This window comes from Lactuca sativa, chromosome 2 (assembly GCF_002870075.4).
Source record: "Lactuca sativa cultivar Salinas chromosome 2, Lsat_Salinas_v11, whole genome shotgun sequence".
Taxonomy (NCBI): Eukaryota; Viridiplantae; Streptophyta; class Magnoliopsida; order Asterales; family Asteraceae; genus Lactuca; species Lactuca sativa.
This window is the reverse complement of record NC_056624.2, coordinates 201,024,632-201,042,347: the sequence shown is the minus strand read 5'-3', so window position 1 is coordinate 201,042,347 and position 17,716 is coordinate 201,024,632. Positions and strand designations below refer to the sequence as shown.

Here is a 17,716-nt window from a genome sequence, read left to right as displayed (position 1 = left end):
ACTTAATCCATTAAGTCTAAGTCTCCAACCTTCAGATCTGAATTACAATGATGTTTAAATGGATAAAGTTTCCAACTTTATCCATAATAAGGTCACAAAATCTCTAGATCTAAACTTTATGCACTAAAATGACCAAAAGCTCATTACACCCAAAAGTAGCTAGATCTAACAAATACATCATCAAGATTCAAACTTTATACCTCTAGAAGATAGATCAGGGTGAACAAAGTCCAGATCTACAAGCTCCAAAGCAATCAAGACTTCTCCAAGAAGTTCCTTCTTCTCCAAGGTGCACCATGCATACTCTAAAGCACTCAAAAACACCTTTTTTAGCTCACAAGGCTCAACTAGGGTTAAGGTTTCATGGAAGGGGTGTTGGAGGGGTGGAGGCTGAGAATGGAGTGGGTTTAGGGGAGTTCAGTCGTTTAAATAGGGCTCAAACCACGAAAATAGGGTTTGAGCATTGATTGCGTACGCCCAACATACTCCTGGTACGCCCATCATACCCATGATTCTCTTAGTACACCCAACATACACCTTTTTGTACGCCCAGCGTACTCAGCTTGGCCCAGAACCACCCAAACATCAAACAATCATAACTTATTCGTTCTAACTCTGATTTTGACGTTCTTTATATCCATAAAAAGGTAACGAGAAGCCCTATACTTCAATCAAATTTATTTTTCCTGAAACCCACTCGAATTCATATTCAAAATTCATGAAAGGCTCGAACCAACAACTTTACCGATACCCTTGGGCTCTAAAGCACAAACCAAACTCTCTTATCACACAACCGACCTTACCTACATCCAAAAGGGTCTAAACCTTTCTTTTTAAAAGCCTTAAAACCTTATCATACCCGAATTATGACCCGCGATCCTTAAATCTGCGAACGATATGAAACAGGATGTTACATGTGATGGAGAGTCCCATGAAGACTAAGAGTCTCTCTGATGTGGAGGTGGTTAAGGAGTATAATGATGTTTTCCCTGATGAGATGTCGGGTTTACCTCCACCATGTCAGTAAGAGTTTCAGATAGATCTTGTTTCAGGTGTGATCCCAATGACCAAAGCATCCCACCCTATCGGTTGGCTCCTTTGGAAATAAAGGAAATGATATCACAACTTCAGGAGTTGTTAGAGCATGGACTCATTCTACCAAGTTCCTCGCCTTAAGGATCTCCGATGCTCTTTGTGAAGAAGAAAGATGGCACTGTGAGGATGTGTATCAACTATCGGGAGTTGAACAAGGTTATTGTGAAGAATAAGTATCCTCCCTCAAGAATTAATTATCTATTCGATCAGCTGCAGGGTGCCAATTAATTTTTGAAGATTGATTTGCGGTCGGGTTGTCATCAGGTGCAAGTCATTGAGCATGATATACCCAATACAACATTCAGGACCCTCGATGGACATTATGAGTTCCTAATGATCCCCTTTGGACTGATGAATGCTCCAACGATTTTTATTGACCTCATAAATTGGGTATGTTGTCTATTCTTGAATATGTTTGTCATTGTTTTCATTGATGACATACTAGTGTATTATTAATGATGAAAATGAACATATAGACCCATTATAATGAAGTAAAATGATGAATAATTACAAAGATGATTAGTGAAGAGTAATTATTAATAATGAAAATGAAGATTAATAGTCTAAGGAATATTGTTATGACGAAAAGTGATAAATAATTACAAAAATGATTAGCAAAGAGTAATTATTAACGATGAAAATGAATATTTATATTAAAATATTATAGTGATGTATATATGATGATTGTGATGATGTGCAATGTATGTAGTTGAATGCATGCCATGTGATGATTATTTGACCCATTTTGAGATATGTATATTCTTTAGTATTATACTTATGGTTTACATAGCATTTGCTGACACTTGTTTCGTTGTTTGTTGATTCCGTCCTGTCTTGATACATGTAGCATAATTGTTGGCTTTGTGAGGATGAAGACTTTTGGGTAGTTGCTTTCTAGTTGATACTTTAGTGATGATACAATTTTAGACATGTCGTTGAGTTTTCATTTACATACGACCTTTGATTTTGGTGATGGTTTTGAAAACTTTTATCTTGATGGATGTTGTTTTGGTAATAAATCAACATTGGTGATGTTTTATAATGTATGTTAAAAAAAATTCCGCTAATTTTCTAAAAACTATATAAAAAAAGAACTAATGAGGTGAAAAATCACGGTGTTATACATAATTGCATTTTTGTAATTCCTAACAACACACTTATGTTTATCAACATTTTTTACAAAAAATTTGAAATGACTTTTTTGTGCTCATCCAGTATGCCCTCACAATAAAGGAACATTGAAAATTTCTAGATCACTAGCGCATACAACAACTAGTCTAACACGATTACATTTCTTGAACCTAATATGAGAATCGTTACTTATGGCATAATTCGTTAAACACAGTTTATGCTGGTGTGGTGATTCATACATCTCTTTGCAAAGTGGTCTCATTTTGTTCCATTTAACCTTTAGATTGTGGGTGTTGTACTTGCATTGAACCACATCATCTTGGTCGCTTTCAGTTGACATTTCTTTAGTACTAGCTACTACATCAAACTTGGTTGCTTCCGAATTCAAATAAAAAACCTCTTCAACATTGTCAAACTCAGGGATTGTGAAGTCATCAACTACTTCATGACATAGTGTGTTCAAGAACTCATTTTTGCATCTCCTTATTTGTTTCTTTTTGAAGTTCTCATATATTTCCACATTAGTGTTAAAATCCTGTACTTCCTCTATTTTCACCGTACATACGATCAAAGTCATTGCTTCACTATCGTCATCTTCAACTGTAAAAAAAACCTAGCTCGATGAGGAGAAAATGAGAGCCATCATTTGCCCTAAGTTTTCGGATTGCAAGCTAGTTAGTTAGATGGTTGTGTCTGGATGACTCAACCTCCAGGTAATTTATTTAGGTCATCTCGTCATGTTTACCAAGTGAAATTAAGTTATCTAGAGAAAAAGGGTTAAGGTAAATATATTAGGCGGAATTTTGTATTTTTCTATAGATAAAATTTAGTTTGAGTTTTTTTTATAAATTAAATTAAAATATTAAGATTTTATTAAAATATTTTCCTATAAATTGTGATGTGTATATTGTCAAAATTAAAAACTCACATTATAAAAGTTCAAGAAAAAGACAAGCATAGTTACACTAGTTTAAACCTTTACATAAAATTGTGCATAATGTCCATTTTTTTATAATAGCCACACTGCCACACATTTCATACTGAAGCATTTGTAAATTTACTGAGAAAATTTAAAAAAAAAAGTTCTTGTAAATTTGTTAACCATATTGAAAAATTATTTTTAAAAAAATTCTGTCGTTCTATGATATTAGGTTTTATACCGGCGCCACCACCAAATTTACTCCCTTGCCAAATTACTTTTTCGAAAATTACTTGTCATTTTGTGAAAGATACGTGCAAGTTTCATTGTGTTTCTTTCACATAAACTCAAATTATAAGGCTTCTTTTCTTTTTGGTTTTAGGCATGAAAAAAATATATTCTAAATCATATGAGAGCGCTGATAAGGGCAAAGGAGTTGCAAGCAATGTTATAAAAAGCCGATTTTTAATTGAAGTGGTCTGGTGTCAACCGGTGACCGGTCTCGAATCGTTTTTATAATTTTTATTTATTTTATATATAACCAAGAATTTTACATCTACAAACATAAATTCTTAACATAATGAACTATATTATAAACCATAGACATAACAATAAGAAGTATCAGTTTTCAAGTTAAGAAGATCAACATTGGATTCGTGTTTGGTGTGTGTCGTTACCGTTCAAGTTGTGTACACTCCGGATACCTTGAACGATCGAGAAAATTGAGTTGTTAAATTTGCTTTAGAGATGAGTGGTTTTTAACAGGCCAAGTGAAATCTAACTATCAAAGTTCAATAAACCGGTTCAAATTTTTTTTTTATCGAATCGATCACGATTCAACCCGATTTAAAAAAAAAAACATATTGTTTGATCCAGTCTAGAAATTGACATAAAATCGGCCGTAGTTAAATCACTTTTCTCTCCGGTCTAACCAATAAGTGATGTGTTTGATTTTTCTGATATCAAAATATATACAATTTTTATAACATGAAAATTATAAATTTTTACATTGTATAAAAATAATAAAAACCGCGCAGACCTAATCGCACTGCATAATGTGTTTTAAAACTTTTATGGTGTTGGGTGTTGGTTGTTGGTTTTAAACACTCTCAGACCTCATATATAGTTTTATATGTAGTTTTGATTCTAAGCTGCACGCTAAACAATGAAGACTCTTAATATAATAATCTTTTAGAGCATGAGAATTTCAAACTTTAAATATTGAATTTACTTTTTTCTAAAAAATAAAGAGTTAAAAAAAATCACTATCATTCACACTTTATTTATCAATGTATATCAAAATATCTACAGTTTTTGTAGCATAAAAATACCTACCTAACTTGGGAATCTGGGACGAGTGAAGGAAACCGGGTTTGCCATTTTGGCCCAACCATAAGACCCAAACTTCATCATTTGGGCTTCAATTTTGAGGATCCCCAAATTTAGAGACTTTTACAATTTATTTGGACTATTTTTAAAATAAATAAATAAAATTAGAACATAATAAAAAATGTAAAGAACATAATTCCAAATTGTGATTTTTGGCCAAACTTGCTAAAAATAACATTATTTATAAAGGAAGTATGTCTGAAAACATAAAGTTTGGCATTCACTATGTTTCGTGTGCTTGAAGTGATTCAACCAAATGCCAAGACAAATAAATGTGTCATTCACTTTTTTTGTACATGTCTTACAAACTTTACGCTCTTTAGTTCTTGCCACGCGGCTTATTTGGGTTCACTCACTCTTAGCTGATCTGTACCTCAAAATTCGCATATAACATACCCATGTATTGATGGTTTAACAAATTTAAATGCTATGATGTTAGGAAACTAATTTTGGGTGTTTGGTTATTTTCTTCATAATGTCGCTTTTACATATGTTTGTTTCTTTATAAGTTTAACATTATAAAAGTGTTCACCACAACTCCATAAGAGTCCCCTTATTTCACGTTAAAATCCTGAAAATTTGGGGTACACGTACACAATGTTGCTGCCACTCATTTCACACACCCCTTTAAACTCAAACCTCAAAGTTTGGCACAAACACATGATATAAACACAATAGTAGTATTATCAAATTGAGATTCAAATTTAGGAAGCGAAAAAAAATGACGATTTTGTTGTTCCAAACGCTCTTATATCCACCACCTTCTTCCTTTTTTGTCACAGTTATGTCAGTATTAAGTTGTTTGTCACTAGCAAATGGTGGATACATGGAAACAAAAGGCAAACATATGCAGTATTCCAAGTTCTTCAATGTCGCAGCTTTAAAGAAAGACAAGGTTCAGGAGACTATGGTGGGTAGTAGAAACGGGATGCTTTTGCTCTATACGCCAGCGTTCCTTGTGGGTCTTGCCTCTTTTGCGATTTTTGGCAATCAAGATCTTCGATTCATAATGCTTATCTTGGTTCTCACCATCCATTTCTTGAAGAGAGTACTTGAGGTGCAATCTTTTTGTCTCTTTCTTTAACTTCAACCACATAAATCAATGATTTGAACAATTCAAATTCACGCTTTTTTCAATGCATGTTTTGTGCATCTAATCTATTTTTATACCAAGCTAAAGGCTTGATGACCAAATTTTCTTTTTTCAATTATGTCAAACACCAATTTATTAATGTTTATGAATATGAATAGCAGCGTACAAGATTTCATGTTATAGTGTATAATATATATTTTTTATGGATTTTTTTTTCGACAAAAAAAATAAACTTATTTTGAAAAACAACATACTTTGATTGTCATCGTACAATGAGTGAGATGGCAAACGGGCAACAAGTTGCGCCGCTAAGCCTTTTTGTATAATATGTCAACACAAAAATCATTTTCGAGTTTAAAATGGATCCATCATTGAATATAACACTTAAAATTGTTCACATACATTATAAATTTTCACTTTTATTTTAATAAGGTTTCCAAACATAAAGGGCGTGTTTGACAAAACTAATTGGTAGCAGGTAGCGCGTAGCGTTTAATTTTGGAGCGTTTTGTGGAAAGCTACTCAATGTAACTTTTGATTTTGGAGTGTTTTGTTTAGGTTAAAAACTAAACGTTCATGTCGCCGAACGAAACCTTTTATTTTTAACTAGCGTTTTCTTAAAAGCTAGAAGCTCCCAAATGTTGCGTGCCGAACACGCCCAAAATTTTATTAGAAAATAAATAATAATTAACTCTCTCTCTCTCTCTCTCTCTCTCTATATATATATATATATATATATATATATATATATATATATATATATATATATTATGATTGTTATCTTTCTATTTAAATAAATGAATAAGTTTATTCTCTTATTGACAAGTGTCACTATATTAAAAATCTTCATTAATATTATATGTCACCTATCATGCCATATATCAATCTATTAATTCTTCATATTAAATTTTAAATTTTAAATTTTAAATTTCTCACTCTAATTACATTACATTAAATTAATAGTTGTTTCTTCATTTTAAATTTCACACTCCAATTACATTGAATTAATACCATTAGAACAAAAAATAAAATTATATATATATATATATATATATATATATATATATATATATATATATATATAATTTCATGTACTTATTTAAATCAATGATTATAATTTTATATAACTAAAAAAATATCTCTTAATTAATAATTTATTTAAAATAATTGATTAACAACTTTAAGTTTTTATTATTAACGTTTAATTAATTTTATAATCGTGAGTGTCACGGGTTATAAATTAGTGTTCTAATACAATCATTTCTAATAAATGAAGGTTTTTTTTTTCACTTGTCACATTCATTCAATTTGTCTAATGTCATTTTTTGTTTATTTTAAATTATTTATTTTTCCATATGTCATTTTATAAATTTTTTATTTTATTAAATTTCACATAATAATCTAATATAATAATTGCAATAAATGGATATTAATTTCATTAATGAACTTACTTTTAATTTCAAAATTTTCAAAATTAAAGCTCATTAGTTTCTTTTATTTGTTTATATTTAAAAGATAAAAAAAAACATTTTCATTATAATAATTCATTATATTTTTTATTTTTTATAAATTCAAAGTTCTTAAATATTTTAACCTTTATATTTTTTTTTTTTTTAAATTAACCCATGTAATACATGGGTCTCACAATTAGTCATATAATAACCATAATGTGTTATTATATCATATAAATATTGAAGATATGCTCTTTGATATGATATTTAAATATGTGATTGGGATGGGAAAACAAACGATGCTAAAATTTGTTATTTTCTTGTCTTCATTGTGTTAAAGTGAATTTCTATTATGAAAAATAAATAGTTCATCACAAATTTACAATGTTTCGGAAACCAACTAACTTTTATCTTTTTGGGTTAAAGGTCCTATTTGTTCACAAATATAGTGGTTCCATGGCACTTGAAACCGCGATTACTATATGTTCAAGCTACACCATCTCTACTTGGACAATGATTTATGCTCAATACCTATCCGAAGAACATAACGAGCCTACAATAGACCTAAAATACGTTGGAATTGTGTTGTTCATAATTGGAATAGTTGGAAACTTTTATCATCATCACATTCTTTCTAATCTAAGAACAAAGGGCAATAGAGAGTATAAAATCCCGAAAGGAGGATTATTTGATTTAGTTATATGCCCACACTATCTGTTTGAGATCATAGAGTTCATTGGAGTCTCTTGCATTGCTCAAACAACGTATGCTCTCGCTTTCACTCTCGGTACGATGTTTTACTTGACAGGAAGGAGTTATGCTACACGCGAATGGTACCTTTTGAAGTTTGGGGAGAAATTTGGGAGTGATGTCAAAGTTTTAATTCCGTATGTCTTTTAAAAGTTGTTGTGGTTAGAATGTTCGCATATTGTTTAGTTATGGGCAAATTTATGTTATAAACATGGAAAAAAGAATACTATAATACCCATTTAGGTGCACTTTTGCAAATATTTAAAATTTATTGGAATTTCGGATTTTGAGTTATGTTATTAAATTGTTGCACCAACACTTGTAACTTCACAAGGACTAAAAACGAAAACTTGCCCAAACATAAACATAAGCAAATTGTGGACTTATCACATAACGCGAGAATGACGAAATCTACAGCTTCTCAGAAATCGCTTTACTCGAATCTTTTCGTTCGTTACACCAGTTCCAGAGCTTTTGCTAATTCTCCCGCCATCAACGACAATAAGCCCTCAAGTGTTTTAAAAAGCCGCGCCCGATTCAACAAATTCGTTAGAAATCAGTGCAGAATAGGGTTCAAAAGCGTTGATGATGCAAATATTCTGTTCCATGAAATGATTCAGATGCAACCCGTGCCTTCTTTATCGTACTTCACCCAGGTAGTGGCAGCCATTGCGAGAATGAAACATTACGAGGCTGCAATATCTGTGATTGAAGAAATGGAATGCCTGGAAATCCTTGATCCTGATGTTCATATCTTGAGCGTTTTGATCAACTGTTACTGTCATCTGAATCGTGTCGACTTGGGTTTCTCAGTCTTGGGTCGAGTATTGAAACTTGGTTATGAAGTCGATGTTGCCCTGTTTACTACTTTGATCAAGGGTCTGATTGGTGATAACCAGATGGGTTTGGCTGTGGAGTTGTTTAAAAACATGCTGGAACAAGGGATTCATCCCAACTCAATTACTTGTGGAACAGTAATCAATGGGTTATGTAAAATGGGGAACACTAATGCTGCAATTCAATTGGTCAAGAAAATGAAGAACAAAAGAATGGAAGTTGGTGATGTTGTATATAGCATGATCATTGATAGTCTTTGCAAGGATGGAATGGTCACCGAAGCTTTTAGACTCTTTGAGAAGTTGATTCGTGGAACTTCAAAACCAAATGTGGGCATGTGCAACTCAATGATCCGTGGTTTGTGTAATACAAACAGGTGGAAAGAAGGCATGGAGATATTCGAAAAGATACCAAATCCAGATGTTCAAACGTATACTATCTTGGTGGATTCACTTTGTAAAGAAGGGGAGGTCGAAAAGGCTGCCAAAATGGTCGAGCTTATGATCAAGAAAGCAGTGAAGCCAGATGTAGTCACTTACAGCGCTTTGGTTGACGGGTATTGCTTGCAAGGTAGGTTACACGAAGCGGAGAAGGTAGTTGATTCAATGATTGGCAACGGATGTAATCCAAATGTGCATACATATAACATCTTGATTAATGGGTATTCTAAGAAAAAGAGGACAGATGATGCACTAAAAGTGTTCGATAAAATGTCTAAAAGAGGTCTGATTGCTAATACCATCACATACACCACCTTGATCCGTGGGTTCTGTCTTACCCAACAGCTATCTGTCGCGCTGCACTTCCTGAAGAAAATGCAATCATGTGGCCAACATCCGGATCTTGTTACATACTCAATCTTGTTAGATGGTTTGTTAAAAAATAATTATCATAAGAAAGCAATGAATCTGTTTCGAGAGATGAAAGATTCGAAATTGGATCTTGATGTTGTGGTTTATGGCATTCTGATCAACGGGTTGTGCAAAGCCAGGGAACTCGAATCTGCAAAAAATGTCTTTCATGGTCTTGAAAGCAATGGAATAAAACCAAACACACGTATATTCAATATCTTGATTGATGGACTTTTCAAGGGTGGTCTTGAAGATGAAGCAATCATGTTGTTTCAGGAAATGGTAGAAAGTGGCTACTGTTCCCCAGATGGATGCACATACAATGTAGTCATTCAAGGTCTTGTTTGCAATAATAATGGGAAGAGGGCAATCGAGTTTGTTGATGAAATGGTTGGTAAGGGATTCTCAGCTGATGCATCAACGGCTGAGATTTTGTTGGGTTTATCAAGTGATAGAAATTTGGATCAATCACCATTGGTCTTGAATAGTTTATCTACATCAAATACTAATAATATCACATTTCACACTTAACACCGAATAATGTGCTTCAAGAGTCTTAAACATTTCACAAGTTGATATGGAAAATAACAGTAAGAAAAGTGGAAGTACCTTTACCTTGGCATAAATGACCAGGAGGGGTAGCCTTTTAAATATTCACAGTGAATAGGAATTGAAGTGTTCTTATGCCTTTATATTTCTCAATAAAAAATGTAAAAAGATGAGATTATGTAAACAATTTGCAAGTTTAAAAACGTTTTCCAATGAAGTGATTGAAAAATGAGGAGGTATATGTGGGCTTTTCAAGGCAAAATGGCTCATTTTAACATTGAAAGTGAAGAGAAATGCTGTAACATTTTGATTAATGACCTAGCATTATGACATTTTTTATAAAAAAATCTCGACAGGGTGGTTTGACGTCCATGGTCAAATAACTTAACAGAACAGAAATTTTCTTATCTTATTATCATTAGGCCAACTCTAACGAGCTTTATCTTCTGGTTGATTCTTTCTCTTAATATAATATAGATTTAAATATGATTCTTTATATTTTCCTAGTTTGTATTTTAGAATTATATATTTGTTAATTACTTCAAACCAGTTATGAATATCTAGGGGTGTTCACGGGGCGGTTCGTTTCGGATAGTAATAAAATTATGAACCGTGACCACGGGGCGGGTACCTCATGCGCACTAACCGAAACCGAACAGTATTGACAAAAAAACCGAACCGAACCGAACCGTGTGAAAGCGGGTAACCACGGTTCGGTTCACAGGTACCCGGTAAAATATAAAAAATTAAATTCAATTGAAACTACAAACGCCATTTTAGTTATCTCTTTCTTAAAAGTACTAAGTCAAAGAGTTTACAAAAAACATAATGAAGTTTAAAAAACGTAATGAAGTTCAAATATCATATATTATAATTTGTATAATAAATACAATAATAAAAATAACAACAAAATCAAATGAATTTAGAATTACAAAATTAGAGTTGTCGGTATGAATTTTTGATTAGGTTGTTGGACTCTTAGATCAATCGAAACAATACTAGTGAAATAATACTTTTTTTTTTACTTTATACATATATATATATATATATATATATATATATATATATATATATATATATATATATATATATATATATATATATATATATATATATATAATCAAAGGTTCGGGTATCCGCGGATACCTAAATATGAAAACCAAAAACCGACCCGTTGATATCTGGTTTATTCAGTTTCGGTTTTTTTCGGTTTCGGATTGGCCGGTTCGGCTTGGTTTTTCGGTTTTGCTGTTTTTTTGCACACCCCTATGAATATCATCAGCTAGAGAACGAACTGTTTCAAACTTCTTGATTTTCCTGTTCAAAATCAATAAATGTGAAGTTAATCACACTATCATGTATAAATTCTAGGGATAATGACTTGAAAGAGAACTAACTTCTACTTTTGTATATATTTGGTCATTGAATTATATTTTGTGTTTGATTTATCCATGAATTTTTTGAAATTGTTTAAAATTTTCTACTATGACCGGTAATAGAGGGGTCATAATGGTAATTTTTAAATAATCTCAAATAAAAATAATGGTTTATTCAAGCATTGACAATAGTTACTAAACTTAGAAGTTAGTTACCCTTTCAAGTCATTATCCTAAATTCTAATATCACTTTCTAGGTGATTCCATACAACTTAAATTCTAATTTGTTTTCAAAGATTTTGTATCATTATACCGATCCTATTGATGAATCATCATCCATGTTTTTATTCTTCAAGCTTTGATTAGTCATTATCTTTAGAATTAATTGTCCGCCTCTTGCTAATATTATCTTTTGCAAACTTGTCGTGCCTAATTTCTTACACATTGGTCATCGACAATCACAGATGATCTTAGTCGTTTGTCGAGGTAACTCTGGCTTGCACTGCCGCTTCATTTTCTAGTTCAAGATACAACATTCGAGCTTAGATAACGGTTCCTGGTAGATTTTGATTTGGTTTTAGGTAAATTAATTTCTTGAGTTTGACTTTGCTTGTAACATGTTTTAGCTTTGTGGACAATTGATTCTAATGTTTCCTTAGCCCTTACAAGGCCATGCATGGCGGGCTGGCCATTTTCCCATGTTATTTTTACTACTCCATATTCACAAAGCTCGGAATTTTCCAACAGTAGCGAATTTGATTGGATCGGTTGACAATATCCAAATATCAAATCGATAATTGTATTGGATTGGTTGTATAAAAATCAATGGATATCCAAGGTGGAAAATCCCTAATTCTTAGGTCATGTATTATACATACCCCGCTACTACAAATATCCAAATATTGTACACGATTTACTATTAAACTTATTGGAACTGTTCAAAACCTACCATTTTGATCGGGAATTATAGCTTAATTCTTTTTTTTTTTTTTTTTGTATACGATTTAACATTAAATTTTTTTGTATACAATTTACCATTTAATTATGTCTCGCTCACCTTCTCCAGCCAAAAGCATCCACTCTCACAACCGTTCAACTCCCACTGCCACCACCCACCACAACAACAAGCACCACCTCCCATCACCACCATTCACCTACACAACAACCCATCTCCACCATTCACCACCACCACCAATTAACTAATATAAAACCAGCTTCAACCTACAACAAAATCGATTCAAACATACATTCAAACCTAAGAATCAGATCAAACCTCCAAAAAATTAGAATCAGATTCCAACAAAATTTCATCCTTGAAAGGATGTGGTTATTGGTTAGACATGATTCAAGCAGAAAAGGGTGAGTGAAGGATGTGGGACAGTGGGAGTAGGATGGTTTTCAAAGTGAGAGGAGTAGGTAAAGGTGTGAGCGACGGTAGGAGAGATATCGATGGTAAAAAAGAATGTGGTTGTGTTTTTAGCAGATGGGAGAAGGATACTGTGCTTTTGCAATGTTTTTAAAAAACAAACAAGTGAATGGTTTGTCTGGAGAAAACGATCGAATAATTGATAATAGCCGGAAAAGATGAAAATTACTAAATGTGTACAAACCTTAATTTAATAGTAAATTGTGCATGAAAATATTTGTTTAATTGTGTTTCTTGAACATCAAATTTGAGTTTAATGATGTTTCTTAAACACGTAAACCGGCTAAACCCGAAATAGGTAGTCAAAATGGTATTTCTTGAACAATAAATTTAAGTATAATGGTAATCGTGTACAAAAAATAGTGTTTCTTGAAAAACAAATGTAAATATAATGGTAAATTATGTGCAAAAATATATAAATTGACTAAATATGTTGATATTTTATTACCCTACAAAGTCAATTTCCTTTAAATTAAAATTAAAAACTCATTTCTAGACGAAATTTCTTTTGGAGCTTTTTTTAAAGCTCTTAAAATCTCCAAACACAACCCTAAATCCACTTATGTATATATTGAAATGACAAATCTAACATATTCCTAAACTACACCTTAAATTCATCTATTTCCACGACGGAACTTAAACCATCAACCTCAAGAAGGAAGGACAACACCGGATACCGTTGGGCTAGAAGCCCAATATTATTATTACCCAACAAAATAAAAGTGTCAAATGTCAAACCCTCAAACTTATATATCAAAATTTAATGCAAAATTAATTTCTTCAAAATAAATTTGTAACATTAAATGCCGAGAAAATGAAATGTGATGGACCAAAGATAAACTAATTTGTAACATTGAATGAGTCAAGATCGAAGAAGACACCAACAATAGTTGAATTCAACACGAACAGCAGCCCTTGACCCCATGAATTATGATCCAAAAATTAATAAAGACAATGTAACGGTTTTCGTAATGAAAGTAAATGCTGATCTATGATATATACTTTTATTCTGGTTATTTTTAGTAAACAGCCCAAAACCTTTTCTTCTAAATATAACTGGAATGTTGAATTCAGGTCGTTGCTTTAAAATTCAAGTTTGTCTCATTTGCCTACCATCATTTTCTGTCTCCTATATATACACATACTAATTAACATACTTGAAAAGCACCACTTAACTATATCATCAAAGAGATCAAGAATTAAAATGACGCTCTCGTTGTTCTCATTTCCATCACCACCTTCCCTGTTCGCCAATGCAATGTCTATTTTCAACTTGCTTGCTCTCATTACCTCCGGTTACATGGAATTGATAGGCAAAAACAAGCAGTACGCCAAGTTTTGTGATAACGACGACACTGGTTCAAACAAGCCAAAAGCCAAGGAGAAGCTTAAGCTGCCTAGTAGAATCGGGATGCTTGTGTTCTATACACCATCATTCCTCGTGGGTCTTGCCTCTTTCACCTTTTTTCCCCATCAAGATTGCCGATTCCTTATGGTCATATCTGTACTCACCATTCATTTCTTCAAGAGGATCCTTGAGGTACGTACGCAAGCGATGTTTTTCTTCTTTAGTTATAAACTTCAGTTCAAATGTTTTCATACTGCATGCATGTCGTGCAGGTCCTTTTCGTTCACAAGTTTACCGGGTCTATGATGCTAAAGGATGCCATAACCATCGGTTTAAGCTACGGTGTGTCAACTGCTACAATGATTTACGCCCAATATTTATCTCAAGAATGTCCTGAGCCTGCTTTCGATCTTAAATACATTGGAGTTGTCATGTTTTTTATTGGAATAACGGGAAACTTTTACCATCATTACATTCTTTCGAGTCTAAGAAAGAAAGGTGATAGAGAGTATAAAATCCCAAAAGGAGGATTGTTCAATGTGGTTATATGCCCACACTATATGTTTGAAATTGTGGAGTTCGTAGGAGTCTGTTGCATTTGTCAGACCGGGTGTACGTTTTGTTTCACTCTAGGCACAATGTTCCTGTTGATGGGGCGAAGCTATGCCACACGAAAATGGTATGTTTCAAAGTTTGGCTGTAAGTTTGGGAAGGATGTCAAGGCTCTAATTCCATACTTATTTTAGATAGTTGTCGGGTTAGTTTTAGGCGACCGGGATTTGTCCGTTGTTGCAAAGCGTTGCTGATGCCATTTGATATATATACAAAAATAATTTATAGTAAGAATTGTGTTTTTATAACACGTTACAACTTTTGAAAAAGATTAGAGACAAGAGAAAAATTAAGGAAACTAATTTATAAGAGTAAATACCTCAATAAAGAAAGTCAATTTTTTACGATGTGTTTAGTTTATTGTTTTCAAAGGAACTTGGAGGGATTAGAATTTAAATTCCAGCAAAAATTGTGTTTGATTGACAAAATCAAAGACATTGAATTTTCTAAATTTCATTAAATTATTCATTTTAAAAAATTGGCCATTTGACAAATATTTTAGATTCTATTTTTTATGTTTTATTACAAAAAAAAAAACAAAAAAAAAACAAAACAGAAAACAAAAGACTAAACTAAACAAAAAACAAAAAAAAACAAAAACAAAAACACTCTTCTATATCATCTTTGTTTTAATCATAGATTCATCAAATAAAAAATATATTATCATCGTCTATCACACCTTACAGCAAAGTAGCCACTTCAAATTTTGGGTGTGTTTTATATTTATACAATATAGTGTTATACTTGGTTATTCATTAAATTTGCAAAATCTTTTGAACCAAATAGATTGGGAGCCCAACTTATTTCGTGCCTTATGGTTCGGCAAAACTCTAAGGGGGTGATTGACATTGCTTATTAGCTTATAACTTATTTTTATCTTTACTATTATATAAAGCATTTTAAACATTTCTTGAAATTTAAGAGGTACCAAACCTACTACATCATTTACAATCAACTTATGTTTACCATTCAATACACATATTACATTTGTATATTTAATAGGTTGAAAATCTTAATTGGTATCAAATCTATAACCGTTATATCATGGTGTTTGTATATTCAGTAGGTTGAAAATCTTAAATACGGATGAAATACGTTCTGGTGGTTTCCTTCACACCATAGGATTTTTCGGAGAGGTAATGATAAAAAAAAATTGAAAAATACATTGTTAAAAAATAAAAGTAAAATGCTATAATAAACAAATAAATAGGTAAACATTTGTGTTAAATTTATAAATTAAAATGGTTTCAGAACTACAAAAAACAACATAAAATAGATTGAAAAAAAAACGGATTGAATTTACAACCCAGCAAACCGGTTAAAGTTGTGAAACAAGTTAAGATGTTACGGTTATTAGAAGTTAACATTACGAATGAGTGATTAATTGCAATTTACAAAGAAATGACATATAAATGGATTTTTCAATGTTTGAAGATTAACTTGGTTATAGTTAAAGGTTTTATGGTTTGATCCGATAGCCGCAATGAAACTATTCACCGAAATAAATTAATCACCATTCGGACACTATTTGTCGCCGCCGCTTTACACGGGCACACGTCTAGTAACTTATTATTAGCTTATAAGTTAATAAGTAAGTGTAAGGTAACTTATGAAAAAATGATTTATTAGAGGTTCTTCACCGGATAAGTTACTTTCATCCAAACACTTTTTTAACTTATAGTGGTGTGGAACCATAATAAGTTGTTTTAAAAAACTTAGCCAAACACCCCCTAAAACTCAAGAAAATGTTATATCAAAACTAAAATTCACAGCATTAAAAGCCAAAATTAACCTAAATCAATATAATTGGCAAAATTAAATTTAGAATAAATGCCGAATTAATGCCAAAAGTGATACCTATCTAAATGTTAACAATGTCAAACTTATATGCTAAAATTAAATGCCAATATTAGTTATCATAATGGGTTTGACAAGAGTTAAATGCAAATATGAGTCAAAATTTAGAGAAATCAAATATATTCTATTTATTTTTTTCTATCGAGTAGCTTATTTGGTAGAGGTGTAGTTTATTTGGTACTCAGGTTATATGTAAATTGACTAACTTAAGTCTTTGAAATATAAAATTTTATAAGACAAAAGTGTTGTTTTTGTTGTTAACTTTAGAAAATGATGAAATTTGATAGTTTAAAATATTAGTTATTTATGATTTAAATTAATTGTATTATACCTTTTATATATATATATATATATATATATATATATATATATATATATATATATATATATATATATATATATATATATATATATATATATTACAAGTAACATATTTGAACTCTTAAAATCTTTTAAAAAAGTTTTAATTATCCAAACAAGTCATGCAAAATCAAAAATGGTTATCTGTTGTTAAAAACCACACAAAATAATCACACCAAATTCATGCGGTTAATAACCGAACCATAAATAAATAAATAAAACCACACCGCAAAAATAACCACATCAATTGGTTTTGAAAATTGATTAACTGCATTTGATATTTAAAACCAATTTCTAAGAGAAATTAAATATCATCCTATTTTTTTTACTATAAATTCTCCTACCAAATTAAATGGTGATATGTGTCACAAAATATAAATGTGACACATATCACCATTTAATTAGGTAGGAGGATTTGTAGGAACAAAAAATATAAAGATATTTAATTTTTTTTTTTTGCTAATAACTGCATCGAACCGCACCACATTCACATCTAATAGATAAGTATTCTTTCTAAGGACATTTTAGTAAATTTGTTAAAATAAACAAAAGTTTTGTGTTAAATGTTATTTGAAGTCTTGAAATAACTTTTAGATTTGACATTTGACCTTTTTTGTTTTAAATAATAGTTTTATGTTCATATTGCAAACAAAGTTTTTACCATTTTTTTAT

The 17,716-nt window shown here is 31.5% G+C and overlaps 3 protein-coding genes across 3 annotated transcripts; all 3 read left to right on the top strand.

The window, feature by feature from the left end:
* The first annotated feature begins 4,982 nt into the window (after positions 1-4,982).
* LOC111916315 (uncharacterized) lies at positions 4,983-8,122 on the top strand. Its single transcript, XM_023911958.3, has 2 exons — positions 4,983-5,591; positions 7,505-8,122. The coding sequence occupies exons 1-2, from the start codon at positions 5,256-5,258 to the stop codon at positions 7,976-7,978; spliced, it is 810 nt and encodes a 269-aa protein (XP_023767726.1). The 5' UTR covers positions 4,983-5,255; the 3' UTR covers positions 7,979-8,122.
* LOC111916314 (putative pentatricopeptide repeat-containing protein At1g12700, mitochondrial) lies at positions 8,122-10,252 on the top strand. Its single transcript, XM_023911956.3, has one exon. The coding sequence runs from the start codon at positions 8,122-8,124 to the stop codon at positions 10,045-10,047; it is 1,926 nt and encodes a 641-aa protein (XP_023767724.1). The 3' UTR covers positions 10,048-10,252.
* A 3,701-nt stretch (positions 10,253-13,953) lies between these two features.
* Positions 13,954-15,351, top strand: LOC111916225 (uncharacterized). Its single transcript, XM_023911845.3, has 2 exons — positions 13,954-14,407; positions 14,488-15,351. The coding sequence occupies exons 1-2, from the start codon at positions 14,072-14,074 to the stop codon at positions 14,959-14,961; spliced, it is 810 nt and encodes a 269-aa protein (XP_023767613.1). The 5' UTR covers positions 13,954-14,071; the 3' UTR covers positions 14,962-15,351.
* Positions 15,352-17,716: the final 2,365 nt, after the last annotated feature.